General features: G+C 43.8%; 1 protein-coding gene across 1 annotated transcript in view; it reads left to right on the forward strand.

Annotated features, from left to right (window-relative positions):
* The window catches only part of SGPP2 (sphingosine-1-phosphate phosphatase 2), a 98169-nt gene that overhangs the window by 14107 nt on the left and 59503 nt on the right, over window positions 1-24559 (forward strand). The window contains exon 2 of the mRNA XM_031452263.2: window positions 20984-21142. Within this exon, the coding sequence (XP_031308123.1) occupies window positions 20984-21142 (159 nt within the window). The remainder of the gene's footprint in view (window positions 1-20983; window positions 21143-24559) is intronic.

Genomic DNA, 24559 nt, shown 5'->3' on the forward strand with positions numbered 1-24559 from the left:
AGAAATCCTCAGGACATCCTCAGAAATGGTAGGAGCCACCTCTCCTGGGTGCTGCCCTGGCGACCGGGATTCCCTGCCCGATACTCTTTGATGTAGGTAGTGGTCCCCAGGGGAGAGACACTGCTGTTGGTGGGAGTATGCATGGAAAAGGCTGATGACTGCTGATCAGAGGGAGCCTTGAGCATTGCCCTCTCTGACTCCTCCTAACACCAGGCTTAGGTGAATTCACCACCTGCCTCATCCCCTCACCAGCCCATTAGCTTCCTCCCTGAACAAGACTGGAGAGGAAAGCTGTGGTGGGTTTTGAAGAATGAAGAGGATTATCAGTGTCAGAGGAGATGGAGAGAATGTTCCAGAAGGAGGGAACCATGAAGTATAAAGGACCGGTGGTGGGAATGAATGTCCCATGTGGAAGGAACACTTAGGAAACCAGACTGACAAAAGCAGAGGCAAAAGTGAAAACTAAAGTTGGTTATTTGGTTACTCACTCTGTTCTCAAATGCTAGGCTGAGGATTCAGGGGGCCTAATTCTCAAGAACTAGTCACTGTTCCTTTTAAACAGGGGGATGGCATGAAGAATGCAGATGATGAGAAAGGTTAATTTGGGGGCTGAGTACAGTATAGGTTGAAATGGTGAGAGATGAAGTGGGGGAGCCATTGGAGGTGGTGGCATATTCGTTGTTACCATTTCGGGGTATACCTTTCTGGACACCTTTTCTAGCCTATGTTAAACACATCTTCAGCAAAATTACTGTTTTCCAGCCTGATTTTTCCAATTTAACATATCTCGAGCTTCGTCCCATGTCAACAAATATTTGTTTACAATATTTTAATGACTACATAATTTCTATTTTCTATTCATTATTTGCCATGATTTATTTTTGCCAGTCAACGAAGGTCATTTCCATTTTTTCTGTTCATGTAACCACTATAATGACTATCTGTGTGCATATCCTTGTTGACTTTGTGGAGACATTTTGAAGATGGGCAAGACTTGAAGATGGACACCTTCTTTGCCTCTTGTATCCAAAGATAACTCAGCATTTTGACCCTAAAGAATTTGGGGCATGATGATTATGTTACTGACATAAATGAGAAGATATGGAAAAAGGAAGAGTTATAGTTTTGAAGGAAGACAGTAGATCAGGTAAATATCTTTTGTTATAGGTAACAGGAAGTCCTGTTAATAGTTGCTTGAGAGTTTTATTTTTCTCCTGTAACAAGAGGTCTGGAGTTGGTGAATGCTGATATTTATTCAGTGGCTTCACAATATCATCAAGGACTCATGCTGCTTATATCTTTTTGCTCCTCCATCCTTAGCTTGTTGGCTTATAGTCCCATGATGCTAAGATGGCTGCTGTTGCTCCTGGCATCATAGCCATGCTCAAGTTAGAAAGAAGGTGGAAATAATGACAGCTGCCCCTATCCTTTTTGCAAAGAAAACAAAAACTTACCCATCAGCTCCCCCTCACCTCCTTACTTCTCACTGGCTAGACTATGTCACATGTCCACCTCTAATTGCAAATAAGGCTGGGAAAGGAAAAAGTAGAATTGTCCAGATTGATTTGCCCTATTACCCAAAGTCAGATCTGAGTCTAGGTTTTGCTAACAAGCCAAAAGGGGATGGTTGGTATCTAGAAAGCAATTCATGACTTCTCGAATGCTATGCTTTGAAAAACTCAGTTACTGGGACATTCGGGAGGTATTTCTCTGGGCTGCAAGGAACCCTGGTATCCAGGCCAAGGCTGCATAATAGAATAGAAAGCTGGAATGATCACTGCATAACCATAGAGGGAATGAAAGATGATAAATCAGATGCATGAGACCAAGTTTAAACACAGATTATTGAGCTTGAAGGAGAAAACTATAAGTGGGGAGAACTAATATTTATTAAATTTTATACAGTTGTTTTCATCTAATCCTCCTAATGATAACTTAGTCATTCTCCAAATATTAACCAGTGTTGACCATGTACTGAGCTCGGCACTGGGGTCCAATGGCGAATGAGGCGGACAAGCCCCTTCACTGTTGAGCTTACAGGCTAGTGAAGGAGGCAAAATGGTGGCCAGAGCAACAGATAATGTCAGGTAGGAATCCGTGTGGTGAGGAAACATACCAGGAAGCAGCTTCATCTTCACCCCTTTATTCCAGGGACACTGAGGCAGGCCAGCCAGAATCCGAAGTGGCCAGGTGGTCTGATCCAGGGCAGGCTCCAGAGCACATACATGGGAAGTCATCCAGCTGGGAACTGGGGGACCACTTGATGTCTGCATCTAAGTGGAGACCCAGGATCTCGGTAGATGAGAAGAATTCAGTCTCAGTGGCATCAAACTCCTTTGAATTTTGCCTGTGTCTTATATCAGGGACCGGCCACCTGATTTTTGCCGTGGCTTCTTGGGCTCCACTGGCCACGGGTTACTGAAACACAGGGACTACATTCCATGCCATGAGCTGCCTGGGTTCACCAGCACCAGCTTTATGTGCAGGATGGAGAGATGGTGGAGAGGTCATGGGCTCTGGGCTCCAGTGGCTTGGGTGTGAATGATGACTCTCTCACTCACAGGTGTATAAACTTGGACAAGGTAGCCTCTGTGTGGCTAAGTGTCCTTACCTGCAGAGCAGTACTATTCCTAATTCCTGCCTTAGTGTCTCGTTGTGAAGAGCATCTGAGATAATACAGGTAATGGGAGCACGGAAAGCACTTAATAAATGCTCGCTCTGTGTATTGTTTCTTTTGGTGGCTTTTAGAGAATCTTTGCATGATTTGATGTTATGCTCACATTGCAGAACTAGCCTCAGAAAAATGTAATTTTTTTTTCCACGCAGAAACCTCATGTTCACATGTTTATAAACTGTGAGCAGCCTGGTGGCATGGCAAGGGGTTGTGTTCCCCTGATGCACATTTCTGAAGCACAGCATGCACAAAATTTTATCTTCCCATTTGACATGCTTTTGCAGATGGCACAATATGAAACTGGTCAGATCCTAATGATGACAGTGATCCAGAGCCAGAATCCAATCATCTAGTTGACAAAGAACTTAGTACAGAGAACGATGACCAGCTGTTCCCCATCTCCAGTGAACAGAGAGTAAGAGGAAATGGATTTAAGCTGCGTGAAGGATTTGGGTTATTTGTGGTAGAATTTCCTGATGGTGAAGACTGCGAACATTAGGACTGGATTAGAGAGACAGGTTATGGAATTCCCGTCTGTGGACATTTTGCAAGCATGTTCTTGTTTCTGCGATTCCTGCAGATGCTGCCTTCCAACAACGCTCTCTGTCTTGTCTCTCCTCCTTTCTGCCCCTCTGGTGCTTTTAACTAAATGGACTTTCTCTGAAAGACAAGGGAGGCTGGTCTGCAGAGAAGGGAAGGAGGCTCCTGGTTAACATGTCTGTGGGATTCTGGGTGAGGACACATGAACACCAACAACCTTGGACTGAAAAGCCCGCCTGGGCCAGGTGAAATGCAGAGATGGTCAGATTTGGGACTTGGATGAGTGTCGAAGATGCACGCCAGCCCTGAAGAGGCAGCCCCCTTAGGAGAATCAGCTGATTCTTGTCACTGGGCCTGTGGGAATTTGCACTCCTGCCAGACTTTGATTCTCAAAAGAAGTACGAATTCTAGGGAGTTTGAAAATTCTGGCAACTAACTTTTAAAAAGCCAGTTACCTGTGGGTCAAAGTAAGTGTATCTCTGTGGGTCATAACTCAGGATGCAGGGCGCTCTTCCTATCCTCAGCCCTGCCAGCAAGGAGAAGGCTGAGCTTCTCTCCAAGTTCAAACACGGATTGAAGGCCACAGAATTCCTCTTTTAAAATGAGAACCTCCGTATGCATGTGTGAAACCATTAGAAATTGCTATTTTGTAGATCAAAAAATGATTGAATATTGTCAGTTTCACATGCTTCAGTCTGAAAGTGATCATTCACCACTCAAGAAAAATAATATTAAATGTAAACGGTGTTGTCTCCTGCAGCATCAGAAATTGCTGCCTCCTCTCAGCCATCCTTCTTTTCTCGTTCTGTTTTCTGCATAGTCATCTAGGCTGCCATTTTCTACCAAAAGCATCAGTTTGAAGCCAACTGGGCGTAACTGGGGATAAAACAATTGTTATCCACAGACAGGCAGATGGATTCCCAAAACAGGAAGAGCTCCGTTTCAGCCAGGGTCCATAATGATTCAGGTGGAAATGAAATTGCTTACTGATGCTGTCATTCTCTTAAACAAAAGGTGTATTGAGGGAGACATGGCTGGCAGACCGCCTCGCTGGAACCAGAAGGCGAGGTTCCACCTCCGATGCCATGTCTTCTGATCCCCCAAGCCTGACTTCTGGGAAGCTGGGGGTGGGGTGCCAAGCCTTGGTCGTGTTAGAGGAGAAAGACAGACACAAGAAGAACCTTACCTTTCTCTCTGGCCTCCCAACGTCTCCTGGAACTCAAACTTTGATGGAAGGATTTCTCCAGTCAGTGCTGAGAGCTCTCTGGGTAAACAGGATGACATTTTTTATTTTTTAAAACCATATAAGGTTTACTCTGTATTGATTTATAATTATCAACCTTTTTTGCCAATTTCTTTCCTAACATAGAAAATGCCAAATGCATAATGCATTCTTGTTCTCTTAATGAATTGGAATTTCACCTCTGCCTCAATTTCTTCTCTTTTAGTAAAAAGTAGCAAATGAATAAAAATCGTATTTAAGAGAAAAGCGGGGAGAAAAAAGAAGCTGGAATCAGAGACTTAACAAACCGAAACTCCCCACTTCAACAACATTCCAGGAGCAATTTTCAGAATACCTATGAAATCAATCATCTGGGGGATGCTTTGAAGGAAGAAACATATCCTATAAAATGCTTGGTGTATTTTCTTCATGCGGCTTACACAGAAAGGATAATCTATTCCTCACCCTACTGGTGGTGAATATTTTGAAAGTCATATTAATATTTAGAGAACACCTATGACCACGCATGGTACCATCCAGCTGCCTCCTTATCTAGTCTAATAAGTATGTAAAAAACTATGTTGATGCGTCTGAACTGCCTCCACCCTCTGCATTATCTGTGGCTGGCTCGAAACCTGCAGAACAGACATCTGGGCGGCTGAGCCCTGGGCTGTCCTGTGAAGCACAGCCCCCTCCAGATGCCACAGTTCTTCCTTCTCTTATCAGAGGGGAAAGGATCCAGTGCTTCTTTGTTTTTCGTTGACTGCTGTCTCAGCAGCTTTGTGCCTCAGGTTTTAGACTCACGACACTACAAAGCCACTAAAAGAAAAGGAAGGAAAAGAATAACGATACATTGGTTTAAGAATATGTTCTCATGTTCACTGAGCGTGGGAGCAGGTATGCGTGGAAGCTTCTGCCTAGCGGTGGTGGCTTAGTGCCCGATAAGGTGCAACAGTCATCACTCTTATCACCATCAGCAACTTCATTCCCTCTCCATGTGCCAGACACTGTTCCAAATGCTCCACATGCTCCACATGCACTGATGCATTTAATTTCCACAACTCTGTAAGGTGGGCGTTCTGATTTCTGTAGTTGAGGAAAGGCACAGGGCCAGGGCCACACAGCTAGAGGATGGCGGAGCTGGGATTTAAACCCAAGTTCTTTTTTTTTTTTTTCCATTTTGTGAAATTATTACCACAGTCACACTAATTAACTGCTGTCACCTCACTTAGTTACTATATTTGTTTCGTGGTGAGAATGCTTAAGATTTTTTTGTTCTTATTTTTGTATTGAAGTGTAGTCGATTTACAATGTTAGTTTCTGGTGTACAGCAAAGCAATTCAGTTATACATATACATACATACATGTATTTATTTTTAGTTTCTTTTCCATTACAGCTCATTATAACAAACTGACTATAGTTCCCTGCGCTATACAGTAGGCCCATGTCGTTTATCTATTTTATATATAGTAATGTGTACCTGTTAATCCCAAACTCCTAATCTATCCCCCCACCCCGCAACCACAGAAATCCAAGTTTTTTATCACAGTACTGTTCTCCCTCTTTTGATGAGCGTGCCAGAGGCTTTTTGTCCTTTTTTTTTTTAAGTGCATGCATTTTGCAATCATCTTCTTATAACACTACCATTTAACCTTCATTGGTCATGAGGAAGTCCCTTTGGGACCTCCAGAAATGAGACCTTTTCTTCTTCACATCTGTCTCTTTGCCAATGCAAATCAGGATGTGTTCTCCCTAACCTGCCAGTGTCTAGAGATAAAGAGAGAAGAACCGGGTGGTTTTTATCTTTCTAACAGAGATATGAGAACAGACACCCCAGGGAGCCCTGGGTGGAGGCTGCTCCTGGTGCTGGTGTTCGGATATTCAGTGTTTTGTATCTTTCTGTTGGGGTTGGACCCTGGAGAAGACAGCCAAGGTGAAAGGGCCTACAGCTCTCTGCCCAGACGGGAGCCGTGACACGAGGGGAGCTTGGGAGAGGAAGGAGGGAGCTCAGGGCTAACATGATTTTGCAATAAACTTTGAGCTGGTCTGTTACCATCTGTGATTCAGCCTAGATTTCTCTTTAGTGTGAACCACAGAGGTTTCACAGGGACCGTGTAGTGGGATCTGTTCCTGGAGAATTGAGCCCCTTAGATTTGACAAGACTTTTTGCTGGACTAACCAGAAACTCAGGCAAGTCTGAGCCTCAGTTACCACCTCTGGAAGTGAGGTGATCAAACTAAGCAGTGGAGCTTTTTAAAAAATAAGCTAATTTTAGCCTCCCTCCAGACTTAGTAAATCAGACTCTAGAAGTGGGGTCCAGATGTTTATATTTTGTACAGCTCCTTCAGGGCTCATCGTGAACTTCTGGATAGTTTTAAGGCCCCTTCCATCCAGAGTGTGTGTTGAAGGTTCTTTGTTTCTCTGTCTGCTCACTCAACAAGTGTTTATCGGATGGTTGCTACGTGGTGGGCAGAACATGGCCACTGTGCTGGATGCAAGGGGTTCCACAGGAAGGTGGGGATCAAACTTCCTGCCTTTAAGGAGCTTGCGGTCCAGTGCAGGCAAGCAAACAGGTCCAAGAGTAAGAGACTCTCAAGCCATGAAGAAGATGACACAGAGTTGTGCAGGGCAGCCACAGAGAAGGTGGCCAGAGAAAGCATCTCTTGGGGTAGACTCTGAGGGGCCAGCATCTCAGAGACTAGAAGGAGCCAGCCAGACAAAGATATGCTCCATACAGAGGATACAGCCTTCCCAACACACTAGAGGGACAGGTAGTAAACGAAGGCCAGGTGGCTGGTGCACACAAGGGAGGTGGGCAGAGACGTAGGAAAGTGGAATGGCTCTTGGATCTCAGGCCCTTGGTTGTGGTCATGCATCTGGACTTTATTCTGAGTGCAAGAAGGATCCGTTGGAGGGCGACGGTTGTCCACTTGTTTTTAGAAGTGAATTGGTTCTGTTTGGTATTTGAATGAGATCATTTTGGTTGTTCTGTGATACTTGACAAGATGGATTTATGAAATTATTGCTTGATATTTGATCAATTAAGCTTTCTTTTTTTTTCTTTTTTTTAAATTGAGGTGTAATTCCCATGTCACAGAATTCACCCTTTTAATGTACAGTTCGGTGGTGTTTAGTACATCCACAAAGCCCTGCAAATGTGAAGCTGTGTAGACTGTGTATCAGTACTGACTACTTTTAAGAATAAATTGCTTTAACTTGCAAAAATGTGGCAATAAAAGAAATCATAGTACCAACGACAGAGTCAGTGAAGGAAGGCTTGATGGGACCACAGAGAAAACATGAAAGCTCTCCCAGTTCAGCTCAGCCCGTAGAACTTTCTACAGAGATGGGAAGGTTTCTGTCTCTGTGCTTGTCTCAGTTGGTAGCCATTAGTCACATGGGGCTGTTGAGCACTTGAAATGTGACTGGTACAACTGAGGAACTGGAATTTTTGTCTAATTAAATTTAAATTTAAACAGCCACATATGGCTACTATATTGGGCAGTGCAGCTGTATGGCAAGTTACAAATTCACAGTCTTATCTGAGATCATTTTCCCCATCTCCCCTACCACCCCGGTTTCCAAAAATGATTGAAATTTTGAAGCATATGCTATACAAATTGTTGCATTTTAAACTTAATCCTCACTACAAAGAAAAAGCCGCAGCGTTCCCACAAGGAATCCAGATGATGGGGGAAGGCATAAGGGATAGAGGAGCCTGTTCTGGAAATATGTCTGAGCAGGAGTCCATTTGGTTGGCCCCTGGCTTGGGTGACATCTGTACGCTCACAGGAGGGCAAAGGAAAGTCGTGAGCTTGGTCTCGGCTTCATAGCGCACAGGGAATAAGAATAATTCCAAAAGCAGAATATTATGAGAGTAAATAAGGTTGCTTCTCCTGCTCAAATTGTGGGTCACATGTGACAAGAACAGAATTGCCCCTCCTAGGATTCTGTCACCAATTTGTCCAGAAGAATCAAACAGCCATGATAGTGGCTTTAAACTCTCATAGTTAAGCTCATTAAGTTCCTTCCCTCCCTGAAGTTCCATTTCAACTGTATTTCTGTTATTAACACTAACAAACAAACAAAAACTCTCCAGCAGCTTGCCTCTTTTCTTTTCTTGAGGATTTGCTTTTCCATCTTTTAGAAGTAGCCCAGGAGGATCTAAACTTTCTTAATGTTGTAAAATATTCAGTGTTTTTTTTCCATCGTTCTTTATCTCCTGTTTTTTTTTTTTTTAAACTACCATGTTTTGCAAATATGAGGCATACATGAAGTAAATATGAAGCATACATTAAACACATTTAAGATGCTTTTTATCCCAAACTTCCTGTACTCTTTTGGAGCAAAAATAAATCCTCAGTATTTATTATGTATAAAGTTATGAAAAGATGGGCTGGTGTTTAATGAATAATTAATATTTACCCATAAACTATGACATGCTGGAGAGAAGATCAAAAATACTCACTCATTTCTTGACAAACTTAGAAGGAAAAAAAAATCGATCTTTAAAATTGCAGGGTTTTAGGGCCAGTACACAAACGGAGACAGATTTTATTGGTTGAACTATTTTAAAGATATTTATCAAGCTAACAAAGCATTACATATATTACGTTTTGACCTCCTACTTAACATATAAATCTTCATGTGATCTGGAAAGCTAGGTTCCTAGTTGAAATTCTCAGACTCACAGAGTTCCACGCTGGCGTGCAGTGAAGTCAGGGAGCCAGCCTGTCACCCGCCTGGGACTGCACAGTGGACTCTCCATGTGCCCCGGTTCCTTCTGCCTTCCTCTCCAATGGCTAGCCCTCGGGTCGGGGGAGAGCACACTGGGGCTCTTGTCTACCACAAGGAGAACAGACCTAGGGGAGAGACCCACTCAGACCCTGCGTGCAGGCTCTGGCATTTGGGTGGGGAATGCTGGGGTACTAGGTGCCTGGAGAATGATCTAGAAGACTGAACATCTTCCCTTGCTCTGTGAGGAAGGACACAGCTGGAGGAGGGTCAGAGAGGGGTGTCTAAATCACAAAGTCCAGGGCATGGACCCTGGTGGCCTGGGTCTAAGGGCATCATGGAATCTTGTATGTTTTAAGAGCCAGTGACCATTTCAGCACCTCTCTGTTGGAAGAAACTCTGTTTCCTAATATGCCCTTTAAATCCCACCACCCTGGGACGATAGAACAGTCTCTCATCGGAGGTAGCCTTCAAGACCTGGTTCTGTAGGTGGTCTGTTTTGCAGTCAGAAGTCAGAAACGTTCAGTTTGGTATTTCTAAGGCTCTTAAGGCGTTCTTGAGATATAATTCACATGCCATGCAATTCACCTATTTAAATGGTTTTTAGTATATTCACAGAGTTGTGCAACTATCACCACAGTCAATTTTAGAGCATTTTTTATCATCCTAAAAAGAGGCTCATACCCACTAGCAGCCCCTCCCCCTTTCTCCCCACCTCAGCTCCAGCCCTAGGCAACCACCAGTCCACTTGCTGTCCATCTCTCTGGATTTGCCTAGTCTTTACTGAGTGACTTTGCATGTTTAGTGTCCCCTTTCAAGTGGACATAGGCCCAGAGAGCATAATCAAACCTTAGTACATCCACCCATTTTATGTTTCTCATGAGATGTGGATTAGTGCTTCTCAAGCTTTAATATGCCTGCAAATCACCTGGGGAATTTGCTTAAAATTCCCAGTGACTCCCCAGGTCTGGGGTGGGCTTGGGATTCTAAACTTCTAACAAGTGATGCCCATGCTTTGGGTCAGGGGACCACACTCTAAAGGATCAGGACATGGATGATGATGAAATTATTTTAACCAGAGTAGCCTCCATTTCAGACAATGAGTCAAGGACTTGTGACTTCCACTTGTGTGGTTTAGTATGGCAGGTTTCCATCCCAGCATAGAAGGGGGGATGGGGGAAGGAAGCATGTGTGTGCCTGTGTGTGTGTGTGTGGGGGGGGTGTGTAGCACTGGGCAAGGCTTTGCATATATGGACCTCTGTCTACCATTCTGAAATGAGGGCTGAGAGGACCCCAAACTTTCTTTTCCTCTCCTCGACCTTCCAGTCCGTGCTCTCCCTGCTTCATCAGCACCTCCTGGAAGCAGGCAGAGACACCTTGTTGTATAACTTGGTCTGGTTCCCTTCCTTATCAGGGCTGCAAACCCATGTCTCTCTGACCATCTCTGATGCATCAGGATCATCAGTTCTGGTCACATAGCGCTTTCTGGAAATTGTGTTCCATGAAGAGAAATGAGAACCACATTTTCCCCACTTGGGTATTCGCAGTGAGTTCTGTGTCCTTTGGTGCAGGAACCATGGTCCCCATTTGCGGAGGAGGCATCTGACACATGCGTCGCTGGGTGACAGAGCTGAAGCCCGGAGCACGAGGGTTTGTTCAGGGTGGGTCTCTGCACAGCCTGCGGCATTGCCTTGCCTTCCATGAAAGAACTCACTTTTTCTGGGTTTCATCAAATTGTTTTTGTTCCTGTGGTTTCTTGCTAAATAACTGTATCATCAGATCCCACATGGCAAAGCCGAGGCCAAAAACAGAAACCAAGCTTCCCTCATCTTCCATGATGGCCCACGGAGGCCCTGGGAGCACCCGGCTTTTATTACGGATGTAAAATGGAGCGTAGGAGGCTCACCCGGGCTGCGAGGCTGTGGAAGGCTGAGGCAGGCTGTGTGCAAGACCCTCTAAGCGCTCAGCACGAGAAGTGGTTTCACAGAGGTGTTGCAGCATGTCTGTGACCTCTCCTTAGATACACTTCAATCTGAAAAAGATGGGAAATCACAGAGAAATGACAAGAATGCAAGCTTAGAGCACGTCTCTGATTACGTCCCTTCCCAGCTCAGACACTCAGTGGCTCCCCATTACCCACATGGTGAACACAACCTCGGCATTACCACCTTCAGGACTCCTGGCTCTGGCTCTGGTTTTCCCTGCTAGGCTTGCTACGTACAACCCCCCTGCTATGTACCTTACACTTAGTTGTACTGGACTGTGTCCTGTGCTGGGAACACTGTGCCTTGCTGCTTCCATACCTCTCCGCATGCTTTTCCCTTCAGCTGGGATGTCCCTCTTCACTTTCTCTTTTTGTCACAGTTCCAGTCTTCTTCCAGGACAGCTTGCTTTTCTCCCTCTGTGATGTCCTTGTTTTTTAAATCTTCTTTCCCTCCTCTGTGCTCTACTATAACTAGACACTCCTGACACTTTATTACTTACACTGTTAACAAAAACCATGCAAATACAACTACCATTTGTTGAGCACATACTGTGGGTCAGGCGTGGTATGATGCGGCTTACATAAGTGACTTCAGGTGCGACAGCATCCGTGGACTGGTACCTCTGGGAGCTCCAGCGGGAGTGGGTGGGAACTGTGATAAGAGGTTTCTTGGGTGATAAGGCTCCTGCTCACCTGACCTGCGGACATGTTTGTGGTCCTGGTCTGCGCTGGGATCTGCCACGAGAATGGGTGAGTGAGAAAGTGACGGAGTGCATAAAGGTGGAACCAAAAATTAAATGCTCAAGCTTGACCAAAATCATGATCTAAAATAATGTTTAAGGCCCTCGGGAAATGCTCAGAATATAATAAATAACACAAAATTTTAAGATTCAGTGGAATCTCAGTCTTGTGAAAATACAGGCCATCACACTTGGGCATAGGAGCGGAGAGAGACCATTGTAGATATTCAGAGGGGCTGAGTCAGGGTTGGGATAATGGGTAATTTACTTTGTCTTTACAGAGTATTCAAACCCCCACGTGTTCTGGAGTGAACTGTGTTCAACAGAAAAATAACACATGACAATCAGATAATCCGGGGGAAAAAAGCAATATAAAAATGCCCAAACATTTAACTAAAAAAATTAAAAGTGGGAACAAACTAAAGCAAGAGCAGCATCCACAGGGCACAAGGAAATCAGGGGCCAGAGGTAGGCTGGGTGGGAAGGACCATTGTTCTGACCCAGCATGGCTTTCTTATTAATCTTCTTTTATGTGTGTGCACACAATTTTCAAAGCTTTTCCTAAGTTTGTTTTTGTGACCAGTGGCTTTAAACTTGCTCAGAGCTAGCCTTCCAGAGGGAACTATGGTTTGAAAACGTGACGGAAATTGATGAAACTTCCCAAGAGTGTGCTGAGTAGACAAGGCTTAGAAGTGTGGAGGGAGGGAGACCCTCTCAGCAGAATGTCCTCCCCCTTCCGTCTGTCCCTCCATGATCTGTCCCCTCCCTGCTTTGCCTCTGATGCCCACCGCCATGCCCCATGACAGTGCCCTGGGGAGAGGGGGAGAGGGATCAAGAAAGGGAAATCTTTCTGAAGTACCTTTACCATCTTGGATTCCTTGAGACCTCTGAAAAGCAGAGGCTGGATTTAAGAAGTGAGGATGGAGAGGCACAAAGATAGCTTTCTGCTTCCTCCTTCTTCTCCATGTACATGCACATCTACTAACACAATGACCTTGGATAAAGAAAACTCCAAGCTAAAGCTTTTGTGTCCATGTAGAGCCCAGATTAACACATAGGATGGAAGCAGGACAGCTTTTGGATAAAATCTCCTTGACTTTAGTTGGCAAACTAGTCAGACTTCAGCTTTGTCTTTGATTTAGATGCTTGTTTTTAAATCTTTGTATGTAAAAAGTCACCAAGGAGAAAACTTCTATGTACCTGAATAGCTTTCTTACATTTTGGTGGTGCCTTTTTAAAAAGGAAGACAAAAATTAATTGAGGTATAAGGGACAGAGAACATTATATTAACTCAGGTGTACAACATAGTCTTTGGATATTTGTCTGTATTGCAAAGTGATTACCACAATAAATCTGGTTAATACCCGTCACCATACATAGTTACAGAATTTTTTTCTTGTGTTGTTTTACTCTCTTAGCAACTTTCAAATATGCAGTTATGGTATTATTTACTATAGTCACCATGTGGTACATCCCCATGACTTATTTATTTTATTACTAGAAAGAAGTTTATACCTTTTACCCTGTTTGCCCGTTTTTGGGTGGTGCCTTTTAAGGCTTTAGATCATGCTTTTTGAAGGGCACTAGGAATGGCTGAGAGTTCATGCTGCCAGGTTAGAGTAGAACTGAATGAACTCTTCCAAGTTCTGAATTCTGAGGATGTGCTTTGGGGCAGGGGATGGAATTCCTGGATTAAAACGAATGAACCCAAGTTTATAAGACTCTTTCTTGAACATCCTCTGGCTCTTCCAAATGTCATTTTGATAAGTTAATATAAATGAATCAGAAACATCTGCACCAAAAATCCCCCTGAACACACAAGGGCTTAACGATTAAGTGGAAGAATGTTTGACACAATGTGTTTCAGGTTTTAGTGGATCCAAAATGTTTTGAAAAACATTCAAGTTCTTAAGACATTTTGAGAATTTAGAGGGCAGCTGGTTCTCCCACCCTCTCTAAAAATGGGAACAGTTCTTTCTGTTCGACTCCTGTCACATTTATTGCCCGTGGAGGCAATTCTCCCAGCAGAGGCCACATCCCTAGTCTCTGTAAATGGCTGTCCTACCCACCACCCCATCCCTAGATTTCTTCCTCAGCAGATATTGTGTGTTTGGGCACAGAGCTCTAACAGTGATGATGAGGCTGGGTTATATCGAGTTGTAAGTTCCATTTCTAGATTCAGGTGGGGCATCGCTGCCGCCCTAGAGCAAAGAATTTTGCAGTCCTCATCCTGGTTCACCCGTTCTGGTGGTGCCCAGTGTGAGAGCTGGTCCTTGATGAAAAGAAAAAGAAGGTGTCAGACATTGAGAGGAGGAGCTGCTACCCGATGGATGATCAGTAGGAAAACAAAGCTCTAATTGCGGAAAAGGCTACAATGAAAACTCTGCTGTAAATAAAAGCCACATTCGGTTCAGCCCTTCCCAGCCTCCCTCTTGGTCTTGGACCCAGACGGAGGGATCTCAGCAAATGCCAGCGAAGCAGATGAAAGTGATTAGCGTGCAACTCCCTTTCAAGCTCTTTTATTCAAAGAAGTTGTCCTTCCATTTTATTGACTTTCAGTCTCACCATCCTGAAATTTTAATCGCCCGAGCTCTGAGCAGACATCTCAGATCACCCAGCTCGTAATCCTATCTGGACTGCAAGATGAAAGGGGACGCCCTTGTACATTCTCGGTCCTTCTAATCTCCCCTTCAAGGGACACTGTCAGTCTTCCTTAGGTGTCCTAAGTTATCATCATTTAATTTTCTTTACACGTTGGAAAGTTCTGATTTCCTAAACTTAAAAACTAAATAAATAAGAGTAATTAAAAGTGAAGGGAGCATATTAGTAAAGAGACGTAAATTCAAGAAAACATGTGTCTGTATCAGCGGGCGAACAACGGGGCTCCTCCCGCAGTGGCTTTTAAGTTCAGCCCTGCTGGTTAATGCTTTTTCTCCCCTAAGCTGAAGAAATTAAAAGACAAAGGAATTAAAGAAGGGCTTCTGCCCACTGTTTCTGAGCCAAAATTTGTTTTAGTCTTGCCAGAGTTCAAAATCATGCTCTTAATTGAAATCTTCCAGGGATTTACTTCCAGCCTAGATCCCAAACCGTGGCTTGATCTAGCGCCTACTCTTAACTTCATCTCCCATGTCCCTCTCTTTTTCACCCACCGTGTCTCAGCACACAAGCCTGGTTCCTGCTAACCCACAGACCCCAAAGGAACCAACTCATCTCCCCATCCTGGGCTCGGCTCAAATGACTCTTCCTTGGAGAGCATCCCCCAACATACACATGCCACTTGATTATCACTTGATCCTGTTTTAATCTCATCATAGCATTTGGTGAGAAATGAAATCATCTTGTTTATTGTCAGTCTTCCATCATTAAAGTGTAAACAGTGAAAATGGTCTATGTAGACATGGCCACTGTCTAGGAAAGATTTGCCATTTAAAAATCTTTTTAAAAACATTGGGCATCGCTTGGTTTGTAATTGGTGTGTTAACATGCTAGTTGGTGTCGTACAACAGCTTATGGTGTTTATGTTACAAATATTCCATCTCTGTGTGTAATGGCATGCCAACCAAATCCTTGTCTCTCAGAGAGAGGTAGCAGGACCAGAACCTTGTGAAGTGTAGGCTCTGTTGAAAGAGGCATCACGTTGCTTAGATTTGCCCTTCGTAATCTCTAGGCTCTAGATTAGAAATTCTGGATGAGTTTATGCAGAGCAAGAGAGTCAGAGAGCAAGGCAATGTAGAGTCTCAGTCCCGAGTCTACTGCCTTTCAGGACATTCATGGCCACCAACTAGGTCTTAGTCCAATGTTTCTCTGCCAGGCTCTGACCTGAGGGCTTTGCACACACCACCAAGAACCTCTGATTTAATCATCCCAACATCCCTATGGGGTATATACTATTATTATTCCCATTTGCAGAAGGGGAAACTGAGGCCCTGGGAAGTTGTGTCATTGGTGTGAGATAGTGAGTGTTGGAGCAGCATGACGTCAGTCCAACACACTCCCTCCAGAGTCCGTGTTCCTACCACCAGCTCTGCCCCTCTTCCCGGGCTCTTCTCTCTGGATCTGTTCACTCTGGACTCACCTGCTTCTTCTTCTTTTGTAAAATTTATTTTATTAGGAGGCGGGAACCAGATTTATTTACTTATTTATCTATTTATCTAATAGAGGTACTAGGGATCGAACCCAGGACCTTGCGCATGCCAGGCGAGAACTCTACCACTGAGCTATGCCCTCCCCCACTGGGCTCCCCTGCTTCTGTTTCATCCAGCTGTAAAACTTCCCTGAAGCAAAGCCAGGGTGAAGGCAGTGCTGCTGTTTGCTGTGTTCTATAAAAGAGCCTTGAGCCTTAAAATTATTTTTAAGTGAGACTGGGCTGTACTGTGCGTAGATTTGATCTCTCTCAGTCCTAGAGAATGAATTCCTTCTACTTGCTTCTAATTAAAGTGCACTGCTTGGAGCTACAGACATCACCCTCCCAGACAGAACTCCTTCTGCCTCTGTTGAGTTAGCGCAGATCTCAAACTTGACCTTTGGAAGAATACCTACGTTTACAACTCTAATCAGGAAAAAAAAAAAAAATGGAGATACATAATATGACCTTGCAATGACATTTGGCCTAGAGTGTATCAAGTCCTTTAAAGCCCTCGAGGTGAGAATGCCTCTAGCCTGTGTGCTCAAGGCTGAAGGTGGTATGTGAGGTCTGGTAGAGATTCAAGTCAGTGGTTTTCAAACTGATTACTGAACTGCTCTGAGGGGATATTCCAGAGAAAAACTTGGGGTTTGGGGGTTGGCCTGGCCTGAAATAGGGGTTCCCTGGGCCCCTCATCACTTTCAAACAATTAGCACAGACTTTCAATCTTATTTTATCTAATAGGTCCTGGAGTAACACTATGTAATGGGCCTTTCCCTACTTCAATTTTGGTTTGGTATATTAAAAAGCAGCTGACCAAACCCTACTCCACCCTTTGCACCTGAGGCCATTGAGGTTGAGAAAGGCTAACTGACTTCCCCAAGGGCACACATTGTTTTGGCTAAAAGCTGTTTCTTGTATTCTCCCTTTGAAAGCTCAAAAGCCGGGCCAGATGCCAAGTCTGCTGGGCATTCTCTCCTCTGCTGTCTGGGTCAGCCCTCATTACGGCCAGTGGCGCTGACCTGGCCAAATTTCCTTTGCATTTAGGGCTCCTTGTGTGTTTAGAGAACAAAACACAGTTCAGCTGTTAGGGGGCGGAGCTGAGTCAAGAAGTCACATTCACAGCCTTTTCGTCTTCATCCCACAGTCAGTCTGCATGGCTCCCTCTCTGTCCTGATTTAGTTATGCATTGAAGGCAGCCTTGCAGAGAACGTGGAATACTCCGGCACCAGCAAAATAGAGCAGCTCTTCCCCCACGCAAAGGTTTAGTTACCAAAATCCCCATTTTAGGAGAATGTGCACTTGAGAAATTTATAACCAAAAGGGAAAGATGGCACTGGGAGACTGAGATCATGAGTTTTGTTTGGCTTTTTCCCCCACTTGGGGAAACATTTTGTTTTCAACTTTCAGGAAAATAAACCAGTAAATAAAATATACAAATGAGGGTATCAGTGACACTTTGCAGTTAGTATTAACTCTGCGGGTTCTGTGGGTAATTTCCATCTTATCATCTCATTTACTGGAAACGTCTCTGTTTGGCTTTGAGACAGATGACTGACTTACTAAGAAGCATTTTAATTCTAAAAGGAGTGCTCCACCCATCTGAATATTCAGTGCTTTCCTGATCTTTTTGTTGAAAAAAATTAGCTGCTAACCCCTGCCTTCTGAGTCCATGCCCCAGAAACACGGCCCCACTGCCTGGGCTCTCAACCCCTTGTGAGTGGCCGATTCTATAGAATGTAGGTGTTTTGTTCTGGGTCTTGATTCCCTGTCTTTCAGCTTTATCACTTCTTATCTGCCATTCACTTTACCTACCATTGCTATTTTTAACCCCAGCTTCTTCTCCCTCGAATTATTCCCGGTGGGACCAACACATGCACTGGAGCTGAAATTCTTGTTATTGCCAAAAATATATTGAAATAATACACATTGAGATTTCCTACAAGGGAAACCTAGATTCTTATTCTGAAAAGACAAGTACTTAACTGCTTTATTTGGGTACATATAATTCCTAAGGATTTGGCAGAAGTATTGGCTCTCAAGCCATTTAATTACATATACAGACATGTTATCTTAAAAAAAATCCTTTGGCAAGCCTATATATGTGCTGATATTTTTAATTTCATCTTTGCTTTTTGTCTCTAAGAAGATTTAGAGAATATTTAGCTCTACACTCAAAAAAAAAGAGTTCCTAAGAGATTATAAAAAGCATGTCTAAAGATATTAATTAGCAATAGGTAACACTAAAGCAGTTTGCTGTCATCTTTAACAGTCTTTTCAATTATTTACTAGGATGAAGATATTGAACTTGGTTTCAGTTAGATCTCTAGGGAGGGAAATGGTTGTCACTGAGTCTTTATAATGTCATACAACACTTGGGCACCATGAAATGACATGAGGGAGGAGCTGAGCCTTGTCAAAGTTTGGCAAAAGTATTTCTCATAAAGCTTCAAAGCAGGAGAGATTACCAGGTGTTCCTGGTAGCTGGTGTATTATAATAACCCATCTTTACGTAAAAAAGGTGTCTTCACAGGGTTTGCCCCAAGGTCGGGCCTGTTGGATGTACATTTGTAAAAGAGAACGTGCAGAGATCAGTCCTCAGATTCGATTATGAGAGACAGGGAGAAGGAGGGAGGGAGGGGTTGGTCACTAATTCATTCATCACAGTGCCTTGACCTTGTTTTGCAAATCCAGCCATAGTATAATACCTTGGCAGAGAGGCGGAATTACACATTCCTTATTTAATTTGTTTTGTGCAACATTGTCTTTTTAGGACAGATCTATTGCCATTCTCCTCTGAATTCACTCAGAAGTAAAGTTTATCCTGGAAGAGAGATGAACTTCTAGCTCACCCATGAATCCAGATGTTCCTCTGGAGCCAAGGGCAGTGTCAACCTCCCCTGAGTCACAGGGCTCTGTAGGGGAGGTAGAGATGCTGGAATAAAATCATAAAATCGGGAACCCCTTACAGAAGAGAAAGAAAGCAATGTGTGCTTGGTAGGCAGCCAGCAGTGTCAAATACAGTTAATATTCCTGCAATTTCCAAGGTCATCTTTTTTTTCCGCTTAAGTATAAAAAGCACTCGGCCTTTTTCAAGGCTTCCAAGACAATGCTGGTCCTTTAAAAATGAATTCCCTCAATTTACACTTTTTGGTACCTACCTACCACCTCCAGGCATCAGGCCTGGTTCACCTGAATATTCTTGGCACCCAGCATGGACTGAGTCATCCTCGGCACAGAATGAATATTTGCCAAACACATTTAACTTATTCTCTGAATTCCCCCAGGACTCAAGGACCTCAGACTTTGTGTAAAACAAAACAGAAATCCAGACCTACAAGAGTCTGCACGTAGTGTCCTGTGTGATGGGGCTGCCTTTTCTCCTCCCCATTTTCCATGTTGGTGTTTTACTTTGACTTTATCTTTATAAAGGTTATGGCTACCATCAGGAGCATTAAAACTCTACGTTTTAGATTTATTTAGCAGGATGACAGTGTTCATGTTTTTCATTCATTACTATTATGTCATGATTGAAGGACATAAATCATATTTTTGTTGTTGTTAATTTTTTTTTTTGCGGGTGGGTAATTAGATTTATTTATTTATATATTTAAATAGTGGTACTGGGGGCTGAACCCAGGACCTCATGCATGCTAAGCATGCGCTCTACCACTGAGCTATACCCTCCCCCCTTTAAACCATATTTTTAAATAGATTGTCTGCTTAGGCCTGTTTTAACTCACTTCAGTCTTTCTTGGTTTTCTTGCTGCCTGCCTACTAAACAGACTAAGAAGGTGGAAAAGGATGACAGAAAATGGGAGTGCATTTTAGCAGGCCCTGTGTGTACTTGCTGTGTTTCTTACACCATCACTGCAGTGGGTTGGCTTGACTAATCCCACTAAAAAGGTAAATTACAAATGTTCATCAACAAGTGATTTTTCTAAAGGCTTCAGATCAGTTATCTCTTACAAATCACCAGAAACGCAGTGGCTTAAAATGACACACATTTATTCTGTGGATACAGAATATGTGGAGGCCAGAAGTCTGAAACAGTTCTTATTTGGCTAAAATCAAGGCATCAGCAGACCTGCGTTCCTTCCGGAGCCTCAAGGGGAGAATGCTTTCCCTCACTTTTTCCCGTTTCTAGGGGCTTCCTGCATTCTGTGACCCATGGCTCCTTCCTCCATCCTCAGAGCCAACAGTGGAGCATCTTCAAATCGCTTTCTGACTCTCGACTCTTCCACCTCCATATATATATTTTCAAATCCACTGTATTTGAGGTGTAATTTACATCCAATAAAATGCACACATGTAAATGTATGGTTTAATGACTTTTGATAAATATGCATACTCATGTAAATGCCACCAAGCTATCGATCATTTTTTTTTAAATTGAAGTGTAGTTGGTTTACAACATAGTTTCAGGTGTACAGATTTTTCAAGATCTTTGTCATCACAGTGAACTCACCCACCTCATCCAGGATAACCTCTTGATCTTGAAATCATTAATTACATCTGCAAAGTCCCTTTTGCCATGTGAGGAAGTATATTTGCAGGTTCTAAGGATTGAGTTGTGGACATCTTTGGGGACGATCTTCTGCCGACATTCTTCTGCCTACCACACAGTGTCTAACAGAGCTCACTTCCCTGCAGTTTCTAGCCTTCTGTGGGCACAGGAGAAAGGTTTTGGCTCTTTTGTGTCTTCCCCTGGTATTTCTGTCTTGGATGTTACTGATTTAATTTTATGAAGCACTGGCATCATCTGTGTTTGTGTGGACACTTTGGGGTTGATAGATGTTCAATAACAGTGTATACTGATGGTAATGATACTGTTTAACTATGTAAGGGGAGAGGAGGCAGCCTTGGCCATTGGAACCTCATGAGTTGTAGGTAGAGGTTTGTAAAACTTGCCTCGTAGTGACCTGTTCAATGAACTTACAGGGTCCTCTAACTTTTGTCTTCTAGGCTTATGTACAGAAGTACGTTGTGAAGAATTATTTCTACTATTACCTGTTCAGGTTTTCAGCCGCTATGGGTCAAGAAGTGTTCTACATCACGTTTCTTCCGTTCACTCACTGGAATATTGATACTTATTTATCCAAAAGACTGGTCATCGTATGGGTTGTAAGTATTGCTATTACAAATCATTACTTCTTCTACAACAGCTACCTGCTTTGATATTCAGGTACTCTGCATATATGCTCCCTTTAAAAAAAAATCACTTTAGAGTTGAAATTTTACCTGGTTTACTTTGGAAAAATAAAAGGAAATATTAAAAAGCTATAGGTGAACATAAGGAGGGGGGAGATAGGATACGCAGAGAAAGGACCTTCCTGAGAACCCTTGAAGGTGCGTAAAATGTATCCTACCAGGAGGACCCTTCTGGTAAAATTTGATCACAAACTGAAACTAGAAGCTGTGGACTAATGATTCCAAGTAGTATTAAGTGACTCCTCTGTATGCGTTGGAGACAGATAAGCATAAAAGGCAGGACGGCTTCCTTGAGGGAGCTTCTAGGGTGGTAGGGCAGCTGGCGCAGACACAAAACCCCAGGGACAGTTCCAGGTAGACAGGTGGAGCCCCTTGGATGTTTTGTTTGGAATCCTATCATTTACCTTTGTTCTGGATCAAGTAAGTTCTGAATTTTTTTTTTTTTTAATTGGGGGAGATGGTGGATATTTGCAAAGCAGCAAGGCAGGCTGCCAGCTTACCGGCCCTGGGATCAGACGGGCCTGGGTTCAAGTGCAGCTCAGCCACTGTGTCTGTCTGTGGGCCCCGCCTGAGCCACGCCGTCCTCATCTGTAAAATGGTGTTAAGAACATGCATCTCCCAGAATCATTGTGAAGACGTGCAGGGTGTGTGCGTGAAGCTTGGGCGTGGTGTTTGGGAGGGCTCGCAGGGGACTGTGAGCGTGGTGATGCTTGGTGACGAGCCCAGGAGGGCTGAGGAGTCTTAAAGATCGACCAGTTCTAAGGTCAAAGATTGTGGAGCCTGGAGAGGGGCTTCAGGCACAAGGCTGCCAGCAGGGCTGTTTCCTTCACTCAAGATTCCATCCTGAAAACAGAGCTTCAGAGGCAGTTGGTTGTGTATAAAAGGATCAGAGTTCTGGTGCAGCTCTGCCCAGAGGAGCTGTGGCTGCACCACTGGGCCTTCATTCTTCTCATTTGTAGGACACGTGAGAGGGGCCTCGATCAGCAGTCGTGAGCGTAAATGTCCCCAGAGGCAGGGGAGAGAAATAAACTGTGAAGTGCTGCGAGGGGTCAGAAGGCGGGTGAGGGCAGAGGGGCACCTGGGGCTCTGCGCCTCGCCTCCACCTGTGACCATGTGAGGAAAAATGGGCCAGAGTCATCATGTCTGTTTCTTTTTTTAATAGAACTATAGTCGGTTTATTTACAACGTTGTGATAATTTCTGATGTATAGCATAGTGAATCAGTTATACAGATCTATCTTCCACGTGAAATCTCCCAGTTTTTAAATGTAGGCTTATACTCTAAACGCTTTATATGCCAACTGAACAAAGAATGCTTGAAGTCCAAACGTCCGAGGCCTGGTTTGAAGCCTCTAGCCTGAAGATCAGCTAAGTCCTGAGGGCTTATGGCTAGGATTATTTGGCCATGAATTCAGAAATCTAGCTTCTGTCTAAAAGTGTGGTCCGACAATCTGCAAAAGCATGTGCATCTTGCACAGGACGAACGTCAGTGCAGTCGTTCCTCTTTTATCTGAAGCGGCCTCCGTTCCTGCAGAGCTCAGCGGTGCCGTCCACCGGAGCATCTGGGGTCGGGGAAGGAGAGAGAGGGAACAGAGAGCAGCACTCCTTCCAGTCTTAGAATGTGAAAATCCACCCAAGACCCATGATGCTTGAGTTTCTTTCCCTGTCACTTATTTTCTGAGATTAGGAAAAGAAAAATCCAACTTTGGTGGTCGAGTGGGGCAAATGATGCAAAATACTTACAGTAACCTGGGACTATCTTATACTGTGTATGGTCAGCTCAAGACCAACTATCTTGCCTACTGAGGGTGGGAAATGTTTCCTGAGGGGCTGGGAAGATCTTTAGACCCAATGGGAGGCAGTGGTTAGAAGACTCTGACTGTCATTATGGGTTGTTGTTTTTCACTTTGGGGTCCATATTTCAAAGCGCTCAAAGGATTTCCTATTTGAGGTAAGATTACCAGTCTTTTGTCAGAGAGTGGGCAAATAAAATCTTTCCCTGAGAGAGGAAGGAGCAACCTCTGAGCAGGCAATTTGTCCTGAGCTTTAGCGACCTGTTACTTACTTTTTAAAATGGGCAAATTGTTGGGGAGGGTATAGCTCAAGCAGTAGAGTGCACACTTAGCATGCACAAGGTCCTGGGTTCAATCCCCAGTACTTCCTCTAATAATAAACAAACAAAGAAACAAACAAACCCCAAATGGGTGAATGGCCAGGTCCACAAGGTACCCATGCTCTGTATCAGTGCAGCATTGTGGTTCCAGGAATGGAGGGAAGAAGAGAGAATGTTAGAGGGTAGAGGTGGGGCAGGGGACAGGTAGCTGTTGAGAGAGGGGAGAGGTAGAGGTTAGAGAGGTGGGTGTAGAGTTTGGGGGTGGGTAGAGAGAGTTGGAGGTTGAGGTTGGGAGTTGGGTTGGGCAGGTAGAGAGGTTGGGGGATTGAGAGAGGTGGGGGAGCCGCTGGGTTGAGAGGTGGGAATGTGGTTGCTCTGTGCTCTGCTGCTGAGATAGCGGGAGAGGCTTGGCTGGCTCCAGTGTTGAAGGTGGGTGAAGGGAAGGAAAATTCCTGATGGTGTTGGGAGTCGGGAGGGAAGGAGGGGTGGAGATGGGTGAGATTCTTCTGGGTAAGCAGCTTCGTGCTGAGGTAGCCTCTCTCCTGTAAGGGATATCCCCAAATTAGTGGCTGCCTCTTCAAGAGGCGAGGATAAAGAGATGTTATTTCTTATACTTATATATAATTTACTACTTATATAGTTATATAAGGGGTAGAGCTTAAAGTCGCCTAACTTTAAACATCTTATCTCACCCAAAATTCTTTGGCAGGCAACTGTGTTCAATAATGCCAGACCTCTCATCAAATTTTATATTAATTTGACAGTTGTCATTGGATGAAATTTCAACAGGTTTTATTGCTTTTAAAAATAATTTGTCATATTAGGGGTGAGTCATACTGCCTGAAGTAGCTTGGCAGAGTTTATGGTTACACTAACCACTTTCTCATCACAATCGTAATTGTTCCTCTGATCTGTTGTACATCTTTTATTGGCATCTATGATCATTTTTTTATTGGATCTTCATAACAATGGGTTAGTATCATTTTCATCATTTTATAGATTGGGATAATAATACTTCAAATAATAATAAGGCATATTATATGTTGAGCCCTTAGTGTATATGCCATTCACAGTAATATTGCTTTACATATTTTAATCTCATTTAATCCTGCCAGCAATCCTGAGAAGTGATAATTTCCAGCCCATTTTACAGATCAGGAAACTGACATGTAGAAAGGGTCACATTGGGTTAAGTGGATTTGATCCTGTCCCCTAAGG

Source organism: Camelus dromedarius, chromosome 4 (genome assembly GCF_036321535.1).
Source record: "Camelus dromedarius isolate mCamDro1 chromosome 4, mCamDro1.pat, whole genome shotgun sequence".
Lineage (NCBI taxonomy): Eukaryota > Metazoa > Chordata > Mammalia > Artiodactyla > Camelidae > Camelus > Camelus dromedarius.